General features: G+C 43.6%; 1 protein-coding gene across 1 annotated transcript in view; it reads left to right on the top strand.

Moving 5' to 3' along the window:
- The first annotated feature begins 5422 nt into the window (after positions 1 to 5422).
- BCKDHB (branched chain keto acid dehydrogenase E1 subunit beta) overlaps positions 5423 to 24780 on the top strand; it is a 267647-nt gene continuing 248289 nt past the window's right edge. The window contains exons 1-3 of the mRNA XM_061131661.1: positions 5423 to 5619; positions 17382 to 17459; positions 19334 to 19402. Coding sequence (XP_060987644.1) covers positions 5424 to 5619; positions 17382 to 17459; positions 19334 to 19402 — 343 coding nt within the window. The 5' untranslated portion in view covers position 5423. The remainder of the gene's footprint in view (positions 5620 to 17381; positions 17460 to 19333; positions 19403 to 24780) is intronic.

Here is a 24780-nt window from a genome sequence, read left to right on the forward strand (position 1 = left end):
TAAGCTGTGGTTGGTCTATTAGCTCTCTGATTCTGTTTTGTCATCTGTAAAATGAGAACAGTTAAGACTTTTATTCATTAAGTTGTTTTAAGAGACTGAAAAGTATATAAAGGACTTTCATATTACCTCAACAGAGGAGAGTTGCATCATTCTTGGGTGCTTAGATTCCCAAATCTAATACGTCCAGGTAAAATTGTGAGTAGGCAATATTATGGATGAAAATCATGTAAATCCACAGTGGCAACAACTGGCTACTTGTATGCATCATGTTGTGAACAAATGTATAGTCTTCCTCTAAGTCGTGACTTAGGGAGAATTTTCCTGAAGAATTAGAATAGGTTGCATGCATGCTCAGTCGAATCTGACTCTTTGAGATACTATGGACTGTAGCCTGCCAGGCCCCTCTGTCCACGGGATTCTCCAGGCAGGAATACTGGAGGAGCTTGCTATTTCCTCCTCCAGAGGGTCTTCCCAACCCAGGGATTGAACTTGTGTTTCCTGCATTGGCAGGCAGATTCTTTACCATTGAGCTACCTGCTGCTGCTGCTAAGTCGCTTCAGTCGTGTCCGACTCTGTGTGACCCCATAGATGGCAGCCCACCAGGCTCCTCCGTCCCTGGGATTCTCAAGGCAAGAACACTGCAGTGGGTTGCCATTTCCTTCTCCAATGCATGAAAGTGAAAAGTGAAAATGAAGTCCACTCAGTTGTGTCTTACTCTTCACAACCCCATGGACTGTAGCCTACCAGGCTTCTCCGTGCATGGGATTTTCCATACAAGAGTACTGGGTATGCATGCAAAATAGTTGGCTTGTACTTAGAAGTCATGTTCTATTATTTCAGAAAACAACCCACACTTTACATTCTCGAATTGTTTCTCATGCTCCATGTCAAACGAGGTGGACGGGGGCAAGTGATGCTCCCGGTAATGTCACTCCAGGAACAGGCTGACAGCTGCTCTAGCATCTGGAACATTGTGAGTTGACGAGGTAGCAGAAGAAAACACGGAGCATTGGCCGCCAGCTCTTAAACTCTTCCACCCAGGAGTGCTCCACACTTGTGCTCAAATTCACTGCCAAAGCAAGTCATGTTGCCGTGCCTAATTTCAGGTGTCCAGAGAAGTGCCATCTGCCTAAATCCTTAGAAGCAGAGGGAAGCGAAATACATGAGAGTATCACTGATGCTTACTCCACAGGGCCTGGGCATGGGTGTGTTCTGAAATCTCCCCGAGGGATTCTAATGTGAAAGTTAAGGACCTGGTCTCAGGCTTGCACGCTTTGACCGGAAGGGAGGTAAAAATAACCTGCTCCACTTAAAGCCTCAAATGAACACGGGCAGGTTCAATGTGCACGTGAAGTGATATGGGTGGACTTCTACATTACTTATGTCTATGGGTGGCTTTACATGACAGGGGGACAAATTACTGAGGGTCATAGGCGGTGATCACTGCTCATCTGCCTCTGCTGTCTCCCCTCCTTTTTCACACTGGTCGCCACCAGGAAAATCTAACAGCCTCATAAAGTCTCTGATGACTCCAGGGGTGCAGTTATTCAAGGTTTTGAAATAATATAAATGGGTAAAAGTCACAACAGGGGACTTCCCTGGTGGCCCAGTGGTTAAGACTTCACCTTCCAATGCAAGGGGTACGGATTCGATCCCTGGTTGGGGATCTAAGATCCCACATGCCTCTTGGCCAAAAAAACAAAACATAAAACAGAAGCAGCACCAACTCAATGGACATGAGTTTGAGCAAACTCCAGGAGATAGTGAAGGACAGGGAAGCCTGGCCTGCTGTAATCCATGAGGTTGCAAACAGTGGGACATGACTTAGTGACTGAACACCACCACCAAACAGAAGCAATATTGTAACCAATTTAATAAAGACTTTAAAAATGGTCCACATAAAAATTTTTTTAAGAAGTCACAACAGAAAATGGAGGGAAGGTAAAATATGGGTCTCAAAACTTTCTTGCAGTCCCTACTCATTCTGTCAACCATAACTAATAAGGCTTTTGGAAACTTGGCAATACTCACAAATTATCCTGGGAATTAAAAAAACTCACTACTGCCAGGTTGGCATGTGTTTTGTTTGTTAGTTTGTTTACAGATAAGTGACCATCTCTGAAACTTGGTTATGCATACAGGCAGGTATTAATATTTGGAGCAGTAATCTGAGGCATCATGTGTATCTAAGTTCTTCCACCTGGCTGATCACAAATGCCAGATATGTCACTTTGAAGGATGCCCTTTCTGCAGTATCTGCTCACCACGTTTCATCCATGCAGGCTGGTTCAGGTTCCTGAAGGACCGATCACAGGGCATCTCATGCCCCTGCAGGAGATAAGAAGCCAGAGAGAAATTGTCTAGATACTTAGGAAGGGTGGACAGAGGGGTAACTCACACGCTGGGTGTACAGGTGGGTTAGATCCAAGGTTTGGCTTAAAGTAAGTTTCATTAAAACACAGGGCCTGGTGCATGGAAGGCTCTCAATACACACTCATGAATAGTAGAATCAGAAAATTAACAACTAGAGAGACCCTAAATGTTAAAGTGTTAATCACTCAGTCATATCTGACTCTTTGTGACCCCATGGACTGTAGCCTGCCAAGCTCCTCTGTCCATGGATTTCTCCAAGGAAGAACACTGGAGTGGGTAGCCATTCCCTTCTTCAGGGGATCTTCTCAACCCAGGGATCGAACCCAGATCTCCTGCATTGCAGACAGACTCTTTACCATTGGAGCCACCAGGGAATGAGGCATAAATGAAATGAAGCATAAATCATGTCATTATTTTAGTCTTTATTCATTAGTATAGTCTGCATAAAGAGACTCCTTTAATGGTGTTCATCCATCCTGTACTTGACGATCTCCAATGATATGGAATTTATTACAGTTGGTTCTCCACATCTGTGAGTTCTGCATCCATGGATGCAACCCAATACAGATCAAAAGTATTTGGGAAAAAAATTCCAAAAAGCAAAACTTGAATTTGCTGTACACCAGCAATTATTTATATAACATTTACCTTGCACTAGGTATTATAAGTAATCTAGAGATGACAAAGTATAAGAGAGGATGTGCATTAATTATATGCAAACACTGTATCATTTTATACGAGGGGCTTGAGCATCCTTGGATTTTGGTATCCTTGAGGGATTCTGGAATCAATCCCAGGGGGATACTGAAAAACAATTGTACTTCCTAAGACAATGAAAAGAGTCTACTTAGTAAGCTGTTTTTATTCAGCTGGCATTTGCTTCTTTTGTTTCTTGTTCTTTCCTCTGAAACTCATTGAACTGAGCGAAGCTTAGTGTAAGCTGTGAAGTTTGTGTGATTACAATGTGTATACGTTCATTGATCATAGCAAATGTACCACTCTAGTGTGAAATATTGATAGTAGGGGAGTCTGCCTTTGTGTGAGTGTGGACTATCAGCAAACTGAGAAAATGCAACTTGATTGTTTTTTATCCTTGCTTTTTGCCCTCTTTTTTAAAAATTAAAATTTGACTATAAACATGTAATTTTATTTTGTTGCCCCCTCCCTTCATTCAAATAAAATAAAAAATACCCTCACTCACAGAAAAATACACAGTATAGTGTGCACATGCACGTGCACACCCACACACACACACACACACCATAAAACAGAAGAGGTGACCATAACAACAACAACAACAACAAAAACAAGATGAAAAATCCCCAAAAAGTTGAATCTGGGAGGCTTGACAGGAATAATGGAGACATAATTCTGGTGCTCTTTTGAGCAGTTTTGAATTCCTGTCTCCGACCCCCTCCCCTGGAATAACTGCTACTTCTTTGAAAGAGACCACTGTGCTGAGTGACTGGAAGTCTCATCACTGGAGGACTCATCTCCACGCTGTCAGAGCTGTTCCTGATGTTGCTGCGGGGGTCCTTGTTTGAGCAGAGGGCTGCTGCCCACTCATGCTTGTCAAGAGACCTGTTGCCAGACTGCTGCTTGTGCTGTGATGCCTCCTTCCAGGACTTCTCCTTGGAGACTCATCTGTGTTGTGTACTATTTGCAATAAGCTGAGTGATCTATGAATGGGGAAAAAAAACATCCCGTCTCTTAACCCCAATCAGAAAACAGACAGCTGGCCCCTCTCTTTGCCTCTCCTTTCCCCATTTCTTCTCTTCTTTGCTGTTGTTCAGTCGCTAAGTTGTGTCCAGACCCCATGAACTGTAGCATGCCAGGCTTCTCTGTCCATTACTATCTCCCTGAGTTTGTTCAAACTCATGTCCATTGGGTCAGTGATGCCATCCAACCACCTCATCCTCTGTCGCCCCCTTCTCCTCTTGCCCTCAATTTTCCCCAGCATCAGGGTCTTTTCCCAATGAGTCAGGTCTTTGCATCAGGTGGCCAAAGTCTCCTTGCAAAACCAAAGATGAGCCGGGAGGTCAGGAATAGCAGAAGGGGAACATCCTTTCCCCTGCTCCTTCCCTTTAATTCTTTCCCTTTCTTCTTCAAATTCTGCTTGGGACCTGTACTTTTCCACTTTCATCGGATGGAAACACTTTCATTCTTCTCTCTACCATATTTTGCTGTAATGCGAAAATTCATCTATAGAGAAGGTATCCTTTTATTTTCATTTTGAAAGTATACTTTGAAACATTTGAATTTTTAAGAGGGAAAATTTACAAAGTTTATTATTTTAAATGTAAATTAAGAAATTTTTAAATTCTCCAGGTCTCTAAGCTAATCAGGTCATTTTCACTGCACCTGGGCAAAAAAGCACCTGAATTGCTATGAAGTGTATTTGCAGGTAAAATAGAAGTTTTACCTCTTTCCCTCGCGTTTAAACCCAGAAAAACAAAATTAATAAAAGAAAATCAATACATACTTAAGCACACAGGGAGAGTTTGAATAAACAACGGAGGCTTACAGCACTGATTCCCGCAGTGTTCTGAAACCCCAAACTAATAACCAAATGCCAATCCACAACCCTTTCCATCTCTTGGAGGATAATTGAGGTAAAGAATGGGAGAGGTAAGAAAGGGTTCCATTTCAAAAGAAAACAGAAATCTTAAGGTGAAGAAGCCATCAGAACCTCACGACGCAGATGACACTGGAAAAAGCAGGAACGCAGGCCGAGTGGGAAATTGGCGGACAGGCGTGCGGGACCCCTGAGTTTGCAGCTGACCCCAGCAAGACTCCACCTCTAGGAACCATCTCATGGGAGCTCACCTGTCAGCTAGCATCCGCCCCAGCCCCCTTTCCGCATGCGCACCACGGGCCAACGCGGCAGGGTCGTCTCGCAGCCCGCCCCACCCCCCGAATTCCGGGTTCTGATTGGTCCTCCTGGCAGGTCCGCCCCTTCGGCCCAGCCAATGGGAAAGCCGCCTCGGCGCTCCGCCCTCCCGGCCGGCAGGGGCGGCCCGGTAGCCTGCAAACCCGGGTGGTGAGCGGGGATGGCGGCGGTGGCGGCGTCCGCGGGCCGGCTACTGCGGCTCCGCGCGGCCGGGGCCGACGGACCCTGGCGTTGGCTGCGTGGCGCGGGGCTGCCGCGGGGCTTCCTGCAGTCCGCCTCGGCCTACGGGGCTGCGGCCCAGAGGCGGCAGGTGGCTCACTTCACTTTCCAGCCGGACCCGGAGCCCGTGGAGTACGGTGAGCGAGGGGCTGCCCTGTCCGCTCCGCTGCAGACCAGTCTCGCAGGCCGGTGGGAGCTCACTGAGGGTGCGCCCTGCCCGTCCTCGGCGGGGGCCGGCAGGCTGACCTCCTTGCACCCCAGCAGAGTCCCTGCCTTGCTCTCGAGAGTCCGCTACCTGTGGGTCTGTGATTTCCTCCTTAGTTCTATGGCCGCGCTTTCTAGAGGCAGCCCCTCGGCACCCTCGAGATGGGTGAGAGGGCGCGCGGGGTGTGCTAGGGCCCCAGAGTGGAGGGGCGGTGCTGGGGAACGCCTCCTTTTCTCCGCTCTCTTATCCTTGCGTTTCCATGTACGTCCCCTCTCCCCCTTCACCCCAGAGTTGTCCCAGCTTGCCCACGGAGGGGCCACAAATTACAGGCAGAGAGGTATGTTTAAAGAAAAAAGCAGTCTCCCCTTCCTTTTTTATTTTTGTTTGTTTTATTAGGTAAGAGAAAACAGAGGGACTAAAGCAACTGAGTTGGTTTTCCCAAGGCCACAGAGCAGCTTCTTCCTAGAGATGCGAAACAGCCATCTTCCTTTCTATCTGAGCCTAGCACTGAGCTTGTGGTGGGCAAGGCTGCCACTTAGCCAAGGAAGGGTAAGCGGTGTGGGTAATGGGCGGAGGAAGCCATGGAATGCTTCCAGCTGCGGCAAAGACTCGCAGACCTCGCCGTATGACAGTTGCATGACTGTTACAGCTGAGTTTTCTGTAACCTCCGAAAGATCCAGTGCCTATCATCGCAACGTTGGGAACAGTAGGAAAACAGTTAACTTTTCCTTGGCTGGCTAATCACTTCTCCCATGCTAGAGCTGACGTTTGGGAAGTGTGTCAGTATTTACTTGTGAGTAATAAAAATGAACATTTATTGAGCGCTAACCTCAGGCAGGCCCTGGACTGAGAAATTTACATTCATTCTCTTATTTGATGGTTAGGACAATCTTAAGAGGTAGGTAATCTTTTTTTTTTTTCCCCCTCAGTTTTTAGGTTGGGTCGCTGAGATCTTGAGATAGTTTGTCCTGGATTACAGAGAGAAGTTAGTGGTGTAGTGTTGCAGAGTGGCAGACCACTGAAGCAACTTAGTATGCACACAGCTTTGGAATCTAATTATTCAGATTCCAGAGCTTCTATTCTAAACAATGTGCTAAACTGCATGTGGAAACTATTTACTAAGAGGTGTTCTGGTTTTGTGAAATAGTAGACACTGTAAAGGTGAACACAATTTTTTTCTCACCAACAAAATGAACCTTGAATTCTGTCTTCAAAGAAACTAGCCCAATACTTGAGAAATAGAGCATAGGTCTTCTTAACCTCCTTCCATAATTATGGAATTACTAAAGCTTGAGTAAAACGATAATAAAATGCTTGTTCTTATAAAAATAACAAAAGAATATTACAGATAATTTGGATAATAGAAAAAACAAGATAATCTCAACACCCACTACTGTAAATATTGCTAATATTTCTGGATGTATCCTTTTAGGGATGTCATTCCAGTTTAGTGGAATTAAAGAATTTCACTAATAAAGTGGGGCTTCCTAGATGGCTCAGCTGGTAAAGAATCTGCCTGCCAATGCAGGAGACATGGGTTGGATTCCTGGGTTGGGAAGATCCCCTGGAGGGGGAAATGGCAACCCACTCCAGTATTCTTGCTGGGATAATCCCAGGGATACAGGAGCCTAGTGGGCTACAGTCCATAGAGTTGTAAAGAGTTGGATACAACTGAGTGACTGAGCACACACACACTAAAATGAATGGAATAAAAATTTCCCATAATTGTAGTTTTAATATAAATACAATCTGCATTATTTAATCAGAAGCCTTTCCCCATAGTTTTATATAGTTTTTTATAGCCTTCTTTAGAAGAAGACATGTTTTGGGAATTCCCTGGCAGTCCAGTGGTTAGGACTCCATGCTTTCACAGTGGAGGTCCTGGGTCCAATCCCTGGTTGAGGGACTAAGATCCTGCAAGCTGTGTGACATAACCACACCCCACCCCCACCCCCCGAAAAAAAAAAACAAACCCCAACCAAACGAAAAAACCTGTTCTGTTGAAGAGAAACACTATATAGGTCAGTGGTTAAAATCTTGGCTATAGAATCAGATTGGCCTAGGTTCCATCTTTATCCTTACCTATAACTTTAATAAACTTATCACTTAACCCTCTGTAAGCCTCAGTTTATGAGGACTTAATATCTACTTTGGAAGGTTTTTATGAGGACTAAATAAGGATAATGTGTGTAATGTACTTAACACAATCTCTGACTGCTAAGAAGCAATCACTCAGAAAGTAAATGGAAACATAATAATTACCTTTATACTTTTGTTGTTACAGTTTTGCAGTGTTATAAATAATGCAGATGGAAACCTTTCTTGTATCTTTTATGTATCTGAGATTATTTCTTTAGGATAAAGAATAAGTCCAGGGGTGAGATTTGGTACTTGAAGATATGAACACTTCATTGGATTTTTAATGCATAATTCAGATTACCAGTTGATACTCTTATTTGCAGTATGAATGTGAGTACTGGGTATCATGCTAAAATCACAGGTGTGCTGTGACCCTGTGATTTGTGGTGAAATACATATCTGGTGTTTGTTCTGTTCCTGGCACAGAACCTTTGAAAATTCCCATGATGAGAGCAATAAAAATGTCTTTAGTTGTATTACTGTTTGGTAAGCCCTAACGTTACTGAAGGGGCTTCCCAGGTGTGCTAGTGGTAAAGAAACCACCTGCCAATGCAAGAGATGTGGGTTTGATCCCTGGGTCAAGAAGATCCCCTGGAAGAGGAATGGCACCCCGCTCTAGCGCTCTTGCCTGGAGAATCCCAGGGACAGAGGCGCCTGGGGGGCTTCTGTCCATGGAGTCACAGAGCTGGACACGACTGAAGCGACTTAGCATACAGCACACAAAGTTACCTAAGGATGCGGATTCTCACCAGATGTGCTTAGCGAGTTGAAACTTGCAGTCCCACCCCGCTCACCTCTGGAAAGGGTAGGGGGACCTCCAGGTCAGCGGATTGCCAATGGCCAGTGATTTAATCAGCCATGCCTATCTAGTGACACCTCCCTGAAACCCCAAAGGACAGGGTTCTGAGAGCTTCCGAAGGAGTGGCACTCTCAGAGACCATCTCACATCTTTCCACACACCTTGCTGTTTGCAGCTCTTCCATCTGGCTGTTCCTGAGTTATATATATTTTGTAATAAACTGGTGATCTAGTAAGTAAAATGTTTCTGAGTTCTGTGAGGTGCTCTAGCAAATTAATTGAACCCAAAGAGGAGTTGTGGGAGCCTCCGATCTTATGTCCATTGGTCAGAAGCAGAGGTGACAACCTGCACGTGGGGTTGGCACCTGAATGAGGGGAGGGGCAGTCTTGTAGGACTGAGCCCTTAACTTGTAGGATCTGACATTATGGGAGATCGTATCAGAATTGAGTTGACACCTGGTTGGAGACTTGCTCGGGGATATGTTAAAACACCCACATTTTGGAATTGGTTGTCAGAATTGTATGTGCTCATGTGCGTGCATGCACGCACACACACTCACACTCACTCTCTCACTCACTCACTATGGGGTATTTTGTGCTAACTGCACTTTTGTTTTAATATGCCTTTATTTCATTTCTATTGAATGTGTTCCCATATATTTGTTTGCTAGATTTCTTTGCACTTGTGTGAATTGAATGTTCCTTGTCTTTGTGTACTTTAGAAGTTTGTACACGGTATACTTTTTTCTGTCAATACTAATGCTACCTACCATTTTTGAGCAGCTGCTCTATTCCAGGTGGTGTTACAGACATCAGTCTATAATCCTCCCAGGAACCTTGTTGAATTAAAGAGCATTATGCTCATTTTATTTTTCTGGGCACCATCACTGCACCATCACTGCAGATGGTGATTGCAGTCATGAAATTAAAAGACGCTTACTCCTTGGAAGAAAAGTTATGACCAACCTAGACAGCATATTAAAAAGCAGAGACATTACTTTGTCAACAAAGGTCCGTCTAGTCAAGGCTATGGTTTTTCCAGTAGTCATGTATGGATGTGAGAGTTGGACTATAAAGAAAGCTGAGTGCTGAAGAATTGATGTGTTTGAACTGTGGTGTTGGAGAAGACTCTTGAGAGTCCCTTGGACTGCAAGGAGATCCAACCAGTTCATCCTAAAGGGAATCAGTCCTGGGTGTTCATTGGAAGGACTGATGTTGAAGCTGAAACTCCAATACTTTGGCCACTTGATGTGAAGAGCTGACTCATTAGAAAAGACCCTGATGCTGGGAAAGATTGAGGGCAGGAGGAGAAGGGGATAACAGAGGATAAGATGGTTGGATGGCATCACTGACTCAATGGATTTGGGTGAACTCCGGGAGTTGGTGATGGACAGGGAGGCCTGGCGTGCTGCGGTTCATGGGGTCTCAAAGAATCAGGCACAAGTGAGCAACTGAACTGAACTGATGCTCATTTTACAGATGAGAGAATTGAGGCTTAGAGATGTTGGTGGCTCGACCAAGTCTGATAAGTAGCAGGACAAGAATTTGAACCCAGACGTGTCTAACTCCAAAGCCTCCTATACAAATGTACTAATGTTTTGTGTGGTAAAGATACTAATGAATATATTTATTCTCTCTCTGTCTTAATATATTGTTATCTCTCTGCTTTTCATTTGTGCTGCAAAGAATTTTTATCTTTTTATTTTGATTATTTTGACACATGAAAGGGCCTCCCTAAATAGAGTAGTGGGCACAGTGGACTCTGAGGAGGTGACATTTAAACTGTACTATAAAAAAAAAGGTAAAGGACTCACTTCTGCAAGGACCAGAGGGCAAGTTTGTTTTTCAGGAAGAAACAAGGGCAAGCAAGGGTGAAGTCCCTGGGGTGGGGTGAGTTTGTGATGTAGGACCCGAGAAAGCCACTGTGGTTGGGATGTTCTGAGCAGGGGATGGTAGGCAGCTCTCAAAGGTCAAGTGTAGAAGGAAGAGTCCTTGTATTGTGGGGATGAGGGTGTTCTTTCCGGCAGAGTAAATCCCCAAGGTACCAATGAGTTCTGTTCCGAGAGCATGTGCGAAGTTCAGTTTGCTGGTAAGTCCGACAAAGTTAGCCTAGGTACCCAACTAACTCAATCTGTGATATAGTACTGTACTGTAATAGGTTTATAATATGTTCACATATTCGAAAGTTCACAACTTGAAGGTTAACATGTAGGGGACTTACTGTATTAGAATTTTTAGTGTCAGGAACAATATAAGTAACAAGAGATTAGAAAGCATGAAGTTTATATGAGGAATAGGAATTAGTTTATTTGGAGGAAAATGGGAAGGGGTAGGAAATAAGTTTGGAAAAGTAAATGGAGGCCTTGAAAACTAGAACAAAAGTTAGGGAGGAGAAAAGATTGAATATCTGCAATGTGCTTTTCACTGCGCTGATGTATTAAGTACAGGTTCAGATAGTGTTCTGTGGGTGATGAAGGGCCATTGACTGTTTGGCAAGAAAGTGGCCCGAGATGTACTCATGTTATATTCTTAGGCAAGTTTATAGAATGGATTGCTGAAGGGAAAGTAAGGAGATCGAGAGGTGAGTCATAGATCGAGAGACAATAATTGTCATGTAGAGGATATAATTGCTTGAACTTGGGGAGTGTCCATGGGAATGGTTGTGCGTTTGGGAGGCATTGACCAAATTTGTTGCTGTTTTGCATGTTGGGGTGTCAGTCAGGGGAAGGTGTAGCCAAGTTGGCTTGACATTTTCAGCATGGGAGCCCAAAAGGATGGTCAAGTGGTGGTCTCACTGATAGAAATGAGGGCTGCCAGAGGAGAGGCATGTTTTTGGAGAGAGAGAGAGATGACTTAAATTTTGGATGTGTTGAGAGGGCTTAGTCCTTTTGGGCTGCTATAGGAAAAATACCAGTAGACTGAGTGGCTTATAAACAACAGAAATTTATTTCTTAGAGTTCTGTAAGTCCAAGGTCGCAGCACTGGTAGATGATTTGGTGTCTGGCGAGGATCTGCTTCTTGGTTCTTAGCCATCTTCTAGCCATGTCCTCACATAGTGGAGGGGGTGAGAGAGCTCTCTGGGGTCTCTTTCATAAGGGCACTAATCCCACTCTTGAGAGCTCAACCCTCATGAGCTAATCGCCACCCACAGGGCCTACCTCCAAATACCATCACATTGGGAATTAAGTTTCAACATCAGCATCTGGGGGGACACAAACGTTGTGTCTCTAGCATTGGCAGTGTGGGCAGAAGACAGCACTATGAGGTGGGTTGGTCTGATTCTAATCTGGCACCAAAACACTGATGTCAAAGGTGGCAACCTTTGGGAGCAGATCGTTCTCTCCGTGTCTCTGCTCATCTTACTCAGGATTGCTCCATTGTGTGTCCTTCCTCATTTCTGCTTCTACTCCATGCTTCCTTTTCTGACTGACATCATTGTTGCTCATCCAAGCCCTTCATGGTACCCCATAGAGTGAAGATCAGGATGAGAGCAGACGCTTGATCAGTGCTCACCATCTGCCAGACACACATGGGTGCCTCACATGTACTGAGTCCTTTAGCCCTTATGTGACTGTAAGAGAGTGTTAGCCCGCACCTTGTAACTTAGCATTGTGACACTGGCCGTGTGCATTAGTCTTAAGCTTTTGTTGCCTTGTCTGTACTGTCTCAGAGGGTCGCTGTGGTCACTCAGTAAGATAATCCCTGCAATTACTGGCCCAATGTGTACCAGGCACCAGTAATTGCATAGATTATCTTATTGAGTGGGGGAGGGAAGGTTAACCAGTGCAGAGTAGATGCTCCATAAATATTGGACATTTGATAGTAGTTATCTCACTGAATTCTCACAGTCGTCCTACATTATTAGATAGTATTATCCATGCTTTGTAGCAAAGGAAGCTGAATGTCAGTAAAGTAGCTTTCCCAAAGTCACACAGGGAGTGACTGGTATACCGTGGTCTCAGGTGCTTTAGCTGTGTGGATTGTCTCTGTCTCCCTTCCGTGCTGCCCTGGGCTACAAAGGGAATAGTTGCTGAGAATAACTGAGGACTGCTCATCAGACTGGTTCTGCAGGATCACCTTCCCTCACTCCCCTTTGCCTGGAATTGTCGTTGATTGTGACATTGGTAGAAGTTTTTTCCCTGCTCCATTCCTCTGTTTTTAAGTGGTTGATGAACAATTTGCTCTGTGTATTTTTTAATTTTTAAGAAACAGCCTCATGAGTTTATTTGCTCAGCCATTCACTCAGCAGATATTCACTGAGCACCTGTTACATGTTAGATACTGTTGTAAGGTCTGAGCACATTGCTCTGATCAAAGGCACTTAAGAACCTCTGCCCTCTTGGAGTTTATGTTCTATTATGTCCCTTACATCCTGCCAGCATGCCACTTTATTTTTACAGCAATGATAATGACCTGGCTTACTTTTTATTTAAAATTAAAATATTTTTTATTCTATTACAGGATATTAAATATAGTTCCCTGTGCTATACAGTCTATTTTATATATAGTAGTTTGATCTGCTAATCTCAAACTCTTGATTTATTGGCTCCTCCTTCTTTGGTAACCATAAGTTTTGTTTTCTATGTCTGTGAGTCTGTTTCTACTTTGTAAATAAGTTCATTTGTAGCATATTTTAGATTCCACATATAACTGATAACATGATATTTGTCTTTTTTTTCTGACTTAATTGGGCTTCCCTGGTGGCTCAGATGGTAAAGATTCTTCCTGCAGTGAGGGAGAACCATGTTCGATCCCTGGGTCAGGAAGATCCCCTATAGAAAGAAATTGCAACCCACTCCAGTATTCTTGCCTGGAAAATCCCATGGACAGAGGAACCTGGCGGGCTACAGTCCATGGGGTTACAAAGAGTCGGACAAGACTGAGCTTTGAACTCTGACTTAATTCACTTAGTATTATAATCTCTAGGTTGATCCATGTTTTTGAAAATGGCATTATTTCATTCCTTTTTTTATGGATGAGTACTATTCCATTGTGTATATGTACTGTATCTTCTTTATCCACTTGTCTGTTGATGGACATTTAGATTGCTTCCATGTCTTGGCTATTGTAAATAGTGCTGCAGTGAACATTGGACTGCAAGTATCTTTTCAAATTAGAGTTTTCTCTGGATATATGACAAGGAATGGGATTGTGGGATCATATGGTAGCTCTAATTTTAGTTTTTTAAGGGACTTGATACTGTTTTCCAGTGTGGGTTACATCCCCACCATCAGTGTTGGTGCGGGGGGTTCCTTTTCTCCACACCCTCTCCTGTGTTTATTTGTAGATGTTTTAATGATGGCCATTCTGACCAGTGTGAGGTAATACCTCATTGTAATTTTGATGTGCATTTCTTTAATAATTAGCAAAACTGATCATCTTTTCTTTTGCCTCTTGGCCAGATGATGACCTGTTTGTTCATGATGTTCTACTGAGGACAGTTTTGAGTAAGCAGCTCTCAGTGAGTGAGTGAAAGTCACTCAGTCATATCCGACTCTGCGACCCCATGGACTATACAGTCCATGGAATTCTCCAGACCAGAATACTGGAATGGGTAGCCTTTCCCTTCTCCAGGGGATCTTCCCAACCCAGGGACAGAACCCAGGTCTCCCGCACTGCAGGCGGATTCTTTACCAGCTGAGCCACAGGGGAGCAGCTCTGATCTAACCGTGACACACCATTTTACCAGAGGATGCCCTTTAGCTTTCATCCTTGGCTTGGGAAACTGCACTGCTGTGTGTATTTAAGTTTGTTTTGAAATAACTTTCTGTCTTAGGAAAGAAGAGTCATCAGTCCAGCTTTGAAATTTTGCAGCCAGTTAATGATACTGGTAATTGTGTGATTTGGCAACTGGATTTAATAATTTTGTAGTGGTGTTCAGAAACCTTTTTCTTTTCTTTTTTTTTTGAAAGTCTTCCCAGTGGCACAGCTCTGATTAGATATGCTCAATGTATGCTTATCTTATCAGGAGGGAAGATTAGGCATACTTTTATCAATAGTTTTTGCTGTCACCTCCAGGAAAATAAGTAATTCTAAGGAAAATAAATATTTAAATGATATTACCTCTGAATAACTTATGATTTCTTCCTGACTCGTCCTGAAATCATACTGCATATTTAAAAAGAATAAAAAGTAAATATTGTTCTATTAAAAATTGTCATTTAAAGCTTTTAAAACCATCTAATAGAATAGTAGTTAATCCAAAACCCCCAAATTCTGATTCTGTTCAGAAAAATAAGTATTCAGGAATGAAAGATTATGTGTTCATATGGAAATATAACCTTTAAATACCCTTACTTGTAAATTGTTTTCATATAAGATGAGCAAATTCTTTGTGGTTATCAAGCAATACTGTCCAGATTCACTCTGTATGATTTTTATTATTAGAGTCTTTACTTTATTCTTGTACTGGAAACTTGCCAAGCTGCAGTTCAATGAGATATCTTAGGAGCATTCAGTATTAATTCAAATGATCAACAGACTTGAAATAAATACTAGCATAGATGTTTAGGCATTTTCATCCTCCTTCGGGTCTTAGCTGTGAAAATCCTCACAGATTTTCATAGATAAAAATCTTACTTTAGGAAATGTTTGAAAGAGGAGAAGGAGTGGGAATGTCATGGTAGTTGAGTACCGGCACCAGTCAACTCTTCCAAGAATTTTTCTAAAATGGAGAAAAGGATTTAAACAAAGTACCTATTAAATGATATAGGCTTAGCCTGAAGAAAAATAAATTGTGAGGTAATTATGGACATGGAGTGTGATGGTGATATGACAACAATTTCTTGAATAAATTCCTATTCTCCACACCAGAAATATGAGTAGAAACAGGCTTTATTATGGGTTCAGAAGGCAGCAGGGCAGATCTGATTGAATATTTGTTGTTCAGTCGCTAAGTTGTGTCCGACTCTTCATGACCCCGTGGACTGCAGCACACCAGGCTTCCCTGTCCTTCACTATCTCTTGGAGGTTGCTCAAACTTATGTGCATTGAGCCGGTGATGATACAGACTGTCATTCAGCAGTGGTGGAAGGGATCAGAAAGACATGTGAGCCCAGAGCTGGACAGAGAATCAGAAGGCTGGGTGTCGATGGAAGATGGCAGATTGGAGGTATCCTGAGTCAGAGCCTGCTGTGGAGCCGGGCTGTTCTGGGTATGGGTCTCCAGGAAAAGGACAGGTGACCACGGACTCATGGCTGCAGGTTGAAGGCAACAGCAGATCCAACCTGGGAATTAGACCTTGGCTTTGAGGATACACAGGCAGCTGAGGTTTACAGAGTTTAGGTGGGCCAGTGGTAGGGGAATAAGCAGCAGGCATTGGAGGGATTTGATAGCTGCATGGCTATGGGTAAAGGTGCATGGATCAGGTGCTGACATGAAGACAGTGGTGGTTTAATTGCTAAGTTGTGTCCGACCCTTGCGACCCCGTGGGCTGTAGCCTGCCAGGCTCCTTCCTCTGTACATGGGGATTCTCTAGGCAAGAATACTGGAGTGGGTTGCCATTTCCTTCTCCAGGGGATCTTCCTGACCCAGGAATTGAAACTGGGTCTCCTTCATTGCAGGCAGATTATTTACCAACTGAGCTACAGAGACAGAGCCTGAACATCAGAGAAGACACAGGCAGAAAGGAGCCTTTTTCTGCTCTGAGTTGTGTTTTCACAGATGATTTGACCCTAAATTTCTTGGAAGACCATGGGCACTGGGCAGCACTGAGGCTTAAATCAAAGCCCTAAAATCATGATTATTTCTGAATTCTGACATTTGGAACTTTATCAAATAAAGCTTCGTACCATTCAGAATAATGCCGAGGTCAAGATGAAGGACACAGACACAGTCCAGAGTCTAACAAAAATTAGCTAATATTTATTCAGCGCTCACTGGTCATGCACTCTTCACTGTTCTGTGCATTTATTGTTCCATTTAATCCTCTTAACAGCCCATTTCAGGAGATAGAGATTGGCTGGCAGAGAGTCTACTTAAGCAATAAGATAATAGAAAGGACCAAGCTGTTGTGTTAAGGCATGGGATTGTGGAGTTCTCCAAACACTAGCGGGCTCAGCTGGTAAAGAATCTGCCTGCAAAGCGGGAGACCTGGGTTCAGTCCCTGGGTTGGGAAGATCCCCTGGAGAAGGGAAAGGCTACCCACTCCAGTATTCTGGCCCAGAGAATTCCATGGACTGTATAGTACATGGGGTCGTAAAGAGTCAGACACGACTGAGTGACTTTCACTTTGCAAACACTAGCAGTTCTCTGCACTGAAGTTCTTTTAGCCTTTCTCATTGTTTATGGCCCATGGCTATTTGCTCTTATTGGCACATTTAACACATGCCATTGGTCATGTGTGTTTGTTATGAGCTATGTTCCTAAAACCCATCCAGGGCATCTTCCCAGACCCCTCCCACTCTGCTTGCTTCTCTTTACTGACTTTCTATAGCTTTTATTTATATGGACACATATTTGTTCAACTTCACTGAATTCTTTCTTCCTTTTTTTTTTTTAAATAGTTGTTTTTAAATTGTTTAATATGTTTCAATTTTGCCTCCTCAACAAGCATCTTAAAGTTGTATTGCTTTTATATCTTCCACAGAGACCTTACCATGGTAAATAATCCAGTAAATTTGTGTAATATATTCCATGCTTTCCTTTCTACCTTGGCTTTAATCAAAGTTTAATTGACTATTAAAAAACTGATTGTAATATGTGATTCGTTATGTAATTCGTTATAATACATAATTTTTTTTGTTTTAATTTTCACAGGGCAAACTCAGAAAATGAATCTCTTCCAGGCAGTAACAAGTGCCTTAGATAACTCATTGGCCAAAGATCCTACGGCAGGTAAACTTTCTTTGTGCTTGACTGTGGTTGTTGTTGTTTAGTTGCTAAGTCATGTCCAGCTGTTTTGCAACCTATGGACTGTAGCCCACCAGACTCCCCTGTCCATGGGATTTTCCAGTGAAGAATACTGGTGTGGGTTGCCATCTCTTTCTCCAGGGGATCTTTCCAACCCAGGGATCGAACCCTCGTCTCCTGCATTGGCAGGCAGATTGGTTACTGCTGAGCCACCAGGGCAGCCTCGCTTGACTGTGGTAGTTGTGTTAATTCAGAATCGAAGATTTGCTGGAAATATTTGTCTGGAGCTCAATGAATAGCATTATATCTACTTGAAATTTTTACAAGATCTGAACAGATGCTTAAGGCTAAATAATCAAATCATGATATTAAACACATTTTTATCCTCTTATTATGAATTAGTTCTCATGTATATCTGACACTGACATCATTAAATTAACTTTCCTCCATGGTATGTGTGGTCCTGATAATACATTAACATAACACCTTTTACAATATGTGCTACTGTTTCTCTAGCATATAGAAAAAATGGAAAATATCACTTTGTTCAGCTATTTATTTATTGATACAAAATGAGAGTTTAGTTCTGTGCTTTCATTTGGGATACATTATCATTCAGCTTGTAAGATTTTTTTGGAAAATAACTTTAATATTGATAATTAACTTTATAAGTACCTTATCTTATTATATTGAATTATTGATATAAAAAGGGTTGTATTGCTGTGCATTTTCTAAATTAGATTGACTTGACTTTATACGTATATTTAGTATACCTTGGGTTTCCCCTTGAGAATCTCTGGTTTAAAGGTCAAGAGGAAAGCAGGTTAGTTTTTAGGAGAAGTGAGAGCTGGACTTGCTTTGTTTTGAAAGAGAATGACTGATATAGTCACGTAGATAAGGGTGAGTTATTTTCTCGAGGTCTTTGAAGCTGGTGAGGTGCATTAATGGGACTAGAATTCAGCTTTGTGAACATCCCCTTAGTCAGTTTAATTTGCCTTGCCTATGTAGCACCCCTGAGTTTTCACCAGAACTATTCTTTGCCTTGCTCTTTACATTCCATTATACTTGCTGTCTATGTCACTCTCCTACTTGTGACTATTCTGTCAGCTTGAAATGCTGTTCCTTCTGCTTCTTCAAATTGCTGACTCTCACTGTATATTGTATATTAAAAAAAAAAAAAAAAAAAAGAAAATCAGGGGACTTCCCTGGTGGTCCAGTGGTTAAGACTTCGCCTTTCGATGCAGGGGGTGTGGGTTAGATCCCCGATTGGAGAGCCGAGATCCCACATGCCTTGCAACCAAAGAACCAGAAACATAAAAACAGAAGCAATATTGTAACAAATTCAATTAAAGACTTTAAAAAGGATCCACAGGATTCCTTAAAAAAGGGAGGAATCATTAACGCCCCCCACCCCCAAGCCAACAGAAACACCCCTCAAAAGCCACTGCCCGAGGGACACATATGCCTAGAGTGTGAGTCACAGCTCTGCCTCTTGCTTTCTGGCTTGTTAAGTTACTTGACTACTTTTCGAGGTTCCAGATTAGTGTTTCTTTCTCAACGGAGGCTCCTCCCCTTACATGTCACACTGTCTGGAGACCCCGTCGGCTGTTACCGCTTGTGTGGTCAGCAGCCCACCCACTGGACGAAGACCAGGCATGTCGCTCTGTGTCTGCAACACATAGGACAGAAGAATCATCCAGTCCAAAGTGCCACTCGTGTCGAAATTGGGAAACCTTGATTTAGATCTCGGAGTCCATTTCTGTTTTCTACTTTCATATGTAGACATTTACATTACTTATTTCTCACTGTTAGAATCATTTACGAATGATTAGATACAACGTGTTCTTTATTTTTTTCAGTAATATTTGGTGAAGACGTTGCCTTTGGTGGAGTCTTTAGGTGTACTGTTGGCTTGCGAGACAAGTATGGTAAGTTAGTATCTTTATACATGAACAGTGTTCCTGTAGAGTTTATACGTCTTGGCAGTACAAAGTATGCCTGTTAAGATGTTTGCCGTGTCCTTATTGCATCATCAGATTCCTTTTGTTTCCACAGCCACCCCCAGACTGCTTTGGCCTAGATTTCACTAAATGTGTTCTAACTGTAGCTTCCCTCTGATCTAGTTCATATTATACATATTATAGATTCCAAAGTATTCTTCATTAAATGTATTGTTCGTCATGTCATTCCTACATCTGGGGATCTTCAGTCTCTTTTTGCTGCCCTGCTTTTACCAATTTCAATCCCATTCAAGGTTCTGCCCTATTGGTCACTGTTCATCTTTTATTATCTGCATTAGGATTCTCCAGAGAAATCCAACTATTAGGATATACCTATGTGTGAGTAGATGTATGTGTGTGTATAAAATATACCTGTATATGTATATGTTTTTATAACTATATGTGCTGTAGTATGCTTAGTCACTTCAGTCATGTCCAACTCTGTGACCTCATGGACCTTAGCCCGCCAGGCTCCTCTGTCCATGGGATTTTCAGAGCAAGAATATTGGAGTGGGTTTCCGTGCCTTCCTCCAGGGGACCTTCAGGACTCAGAGATCAAACCAGCATCTCCTGTATCTTCTGCAATGCAGGTGGATTTTTTTTTTTTTTTGCCTCTGAGCCTCTGGGGATGCCCCATCTATATCTATGTTTATACCTGTATATACTTCCCAGATGGTGCTAGTGGTAAAGAACCCGCCTGCCAATGCAGGAGACATGAGAGATACGGGTTCGATCCCTGGGTTGGGAAGATGCCCTGGAGGAGGAAATGGCAACCCATTCCAGTATTTTTGCCTGGAGAATCCCATGGACAGAAGAGTTGCGGGTTACAGTCCATAGGGTCTCAAAGAGTCAGACATGACTGAGGTGACTTAGCATAATACAATCTGTGTTGAGAGAGCAAGAATCAGAGATTTATATTTTAAGGAATTGGCTCCCACCATTGAGGGGCTCACAAGTCGGAAATCTGTAGGGCAAGCCAGCCGACTAGAAAACCAGGCAGTCTTCAGGACAAATTTCTTCTGGTTTGGGAAACCTTAGTCTTTCCCTTTGGAGAAGGCAATGGCAACCCACTCCAGGGTTCTTGCCTGGAGAACCCCCTGGATGGAGGAGCCTGGTGGGCTGCGGCCCATGGGGTCGCACAGAGTCGGACACGACTGAAGCGACTTAGCAGCAGCAGCAGCAGCAGTCTTTCCCTTTAAGGCCTTCAAGTGATTGGATGAAGCCCATCCACATTAAGAAGGATAATCTGCTTTACTTAGATGTTAATCACATCTAAAAATACCTTCTCAGAGTATCTAGACTGGTATCTGACAGCCGGGCCACATCACCTAGCCAATTGGGCACCTGTCATTAACCATCACAGCATCCTTCCATGTTTCATCCCCGCCGATCGGTGCCTTCTGCCTGGCACGTGATCCATTTCTGCCCATTGCTATCACTTGCTTCATTCAGCTCAGACTTAAAGCCATCAGAGGAAACATGCTGGCCCATTCCAGCATCCTCACTATGGATTTGCTCTGTAAGGAATGTGTCCCACTGCCTTGCTGGTGCACTGCCTTCCTTGGAGGTGCTTTGACCTTTCATTTGTTTCCTCAGCCTTATCTAATCTGGAAATCAAAGCAGTTGAGTTTGGATAGGAGTTGACACTTGCCTTTCCTTCTGGCCTTTACCACTGGCCTTTACCACTTTCCTTCTGGCCTTTACCACTGGCCTTTACCACTGCTCATGTGGGTGGAAAAAGCAGTGAGGGGCCTTAAGAATTTTTTTTTTCCTCCCATTTGTTCCTTCTTGGTCCTCTCTTCCTCTGATGTTATACTTGCATCTGAAACCCTAGCTGAGTCCAGGAAATCACGTGTTCCCTCCCACTTGTCAGGAGCGCTCAGGTTGTTCTTCCCCCTTCCCTTTTGCAGCAGTTTCATTTGGGTCCTGTCCATCTGCTTTCTCCTCACTGTCTGTTTTAACAGAGGCGAGATTGTTGGCTCCATCTCAGCCATCTCAAACTATCTCAGTTAGCCCTAGCTTATTCTGACTCCTAGAGACTTTAGATCTTCAAAAAGAAATCAAAGGGGCTTTCCTGCTGGTCCAGTGGTTGGAAATTTGCCTCCCACTCAGGGGATGTGGGTTCTGTCCCTGGTTGGGGAGCTAAGAGTCCACAGGCTGTGGGGCAACTCAGCCCTGTGCCCTGCGACTGCTGAAGCCTGCAAGCTCTAGAGTCTGTGCTCTGCAACAGGGGAAACCTGTGTCCTGCAACTAGAGGAATGAAGACCCAGTGCAATGAAGACCCAGTGCAGCCAAAAAAAAAAAAATTAGAAACCTCTATGCATTTGATTTCTAAATGCGTATGCATTGTGGAACATTTGGAAGATGTAGAAAGGCATAAAGAGGAAAATAAAAATTGCCCAAGCCAGCAGAGATAAACTTGAGAAAACCACTAGCCATATCTTGATATTATATACACTTCAAGGTCATATTTGAATATATTTATATGTATTAATATTTAAAACATAGAATTAGACTTTTTTTTTTCCTTTAGGATTTTTATCTCTGTTTACATTGCCCATTTGTTGTTGCCTGGTGTCTATTTTGTCCAGTAGAGACCTTAGCATTTTAATCACGTGTGTGTGTGTGCCTGCTCAGTCGCGACTCTTTGCAACCCTGTGGACTGTAGCCCTCCAGGTTTTTCTGTCCGTGGGATTCTCCAGGCAAGAATACTGGAGTGGGTTGCCATTTTCTTCTCCAGGGGATTTTCCAGACCCAGGGATTGAACTGGCGTCTCCTGTATCTCCTGCATTGCAGGCGGATTCTTTGCTGCTGCGCCATCAGGGAAGCCTAGCATGTTAACCATAGTTGTTTTAAATTCCCAGTCTGATAATTCCCGCATCCTTGCCACATCTGGTTCTGATGCTTGCGCTGTCTCTTCAAATTGTGCTTTTTGCCTTTTGGTGTGCCTTGTTACTCTTTCCTTGTTAGCCAGACGTGATGCATTGGGTAAAAGGAACTGCTGTGTAAGTAGGCCTTTCGGAATGTGGTGGTGAGGTGTTTGTGGGGTAAGGGACAGTGTTCTATGATCCTCTGAGTTGGTCTGTCTTTTAAGTGAGCCTGTGCCCCTGGACCATGAACGTCCCAAATGTTTCTCAGCTTTTTCTCTCCACCTCCGTTAGAACTGGGTGGCTAGAGAGAGCTTGAGTTGGGTCTTTTCCTGTCCCGAGGTCAGCGGGGTTCCGATGCTACACAGGAGGCTGGGCTCTGGTTAGCTAGCGGGTTTTCCTTGAGGAGGGAGTGCTCAGCTTGTTTCAGAATGGTTCCTCATTTACTTCCCTTGTTGGAGGCAAGAGGGGATTTTCTCTGACACTTACTGTGGAAACCTGATTGAGCTCCCGAAGGGAAACTTCACAAAACGGTATGGGGGGCCCCTATGACTGGGTCTTCTGAGTTTTTAACTCTCAGACTTGTCCTCACGGAAGCTCCAACTATTCCTCAGCTACAGCCCAGGTTTCCTGCCCCGCTTCTGGTCTCTGCTATGCACAGCCGAGAGACCCTGCGTTCTCCCGTCTGCTTCTCCATTCTCGGGGTTGGCTGTTTGCTCTGTGGCCTTGCTTCTCTAGTGGGTCCGAGAAAAGTTGTTGATTTTACAGTGTGCCCCACTTTTTACTTCTTGTGAGGACGGCTTGGCGACTTCCAAGCTTCTTCCCAATTTCCATCACCAGTCTGGACCTTGGGCCTGAGTGTCCCCTCTGTGTCCTGCCCCTCAGCTCACTGCAGTCTTCACCGTGGTGTTCCCGTCACTTCAGGCTCAGCATTTCCATGCTCATGTTTTCAAACTCGGCTGAATTTATTATGTTCTCCCAGAAAATCCACGCCTCCTCCTACATTTCTTAGTGAATATACCATCGTCTACTTGATTACTCAGGCCGGAAGACTGAGGAGGTCCTAGTCTCTTCCCTCTGTCTCATTCGCCACATTCATTAGGTCCTCTGATTTTATCTGCAGAGTTTGTCTTTACTGTGGCCTCTCCTTTCCATCCTCACTGCCCTGGAGGCTCGCTTTGTATCTGAATTGTCTCTGCTTGGATAGTTGCCTTGCTTTTCTTAGTAATCACCCTCCCTCCTGTCCCAACCTTGATGTCAGAGTGATCAAGCTAAAATGTGCATTTCTTTGCAGAATATGCAGGAGATTTTGAGATCTGCCCTCTTCCCACTCACCTGGCCTCATTTCCTTTATTAAAACTGAATTATTTCCCCTTAAGTCTGTGTGTTTTTCATCTCTCTTCCTTTGCACTTGTGGTTTGGATCTCCCCCACCCTCCCAGTTCCCTGGGGAAACTCCTCTTTTACCTTCACAGGTCTTCTTTTTAAGGCTCTTCCTAAAACAAAACAACCTAATCAAAAAATGGGCAAAAGACTTCAACAGACATTTCTCCAAGGAAGACATACAAGTGGCCAAACGGTACATGGAAATATGCTCAACGTCACTAATTCTTAGAGAAATGCAAATCAAAACTACACTGAAATATCACCCACCTCACATGGTCCAAATGGCCAACATCAAAAAGTCTACGAATAATAAATGCTGAAGTGAGTGGGGAGAAAAGGGAACCCTCCTACACTACTGGTGGGAATGTAAACTGGTACAGTTACTATGGAGAATAGGAAGTTTCCTTAAACAACTAAAAAGTATTTTTTACTTTGATCACTGGTATTTCCCCGGTGATTCAGTGGTTAAGAATCTGCCTGCCAATGCAGGGGACATGGGTTCAATCCCTGGTCTGGGAACTAAGATCCCAAATGCCGCGGGGCAGCTAAGCCTGTGGGCCACAACTACTGAGCCTGTGCTCATGCACAACTAGAGAAAGCCTGTATGCCGTAACTCCTGAAGCTCACGCGCCCTGGAGCCTGTGTCCTGCGACAAGAGAAGTCACAGCAATGAAGAGCTGTGCACTGCAAGTAGAGAGTAACGCCTGCTTGCTGCAGCTAGAGAAAGCCTGCGTGTAGCAATCAAGACTCAGTGCAGCCAAAAATAAAAAATAAAAAGCGAGCAAAACTAAAGATGAAGTTGCCATATGATCCTGCAATCCCACTTCTGGGCATACATCCAGAGAATACCATAATTTGAAAAGATACATGGATCCCAATGTTCATTGCAGCACAGTTTACAATAGCCAAGACGTGGAAGCAACCTAAATGTCCATCAGCAGATGAATGGATAAGGAAGATTCAGTACATACATGTGATGGAAACTTGGCCATAAAAAAAGAATGAAATAATGCCATTTGTAGCAACATGGATGGACTTAGAGATTATCATGCTA

The sequence above is a fragment of the Dama dama genome, chromosome 28 (genome assembly GCF_033118175.1).
Source record: "Dama dama isolate Ldn47 chromosome 28, ASM3311817v1, whole genome shotgun sequence".
NCBI lineage: Eukaryota > Metazoa > Chordata > Mammalia > Artiodactyla > Cervidae > Dama > Dama dama.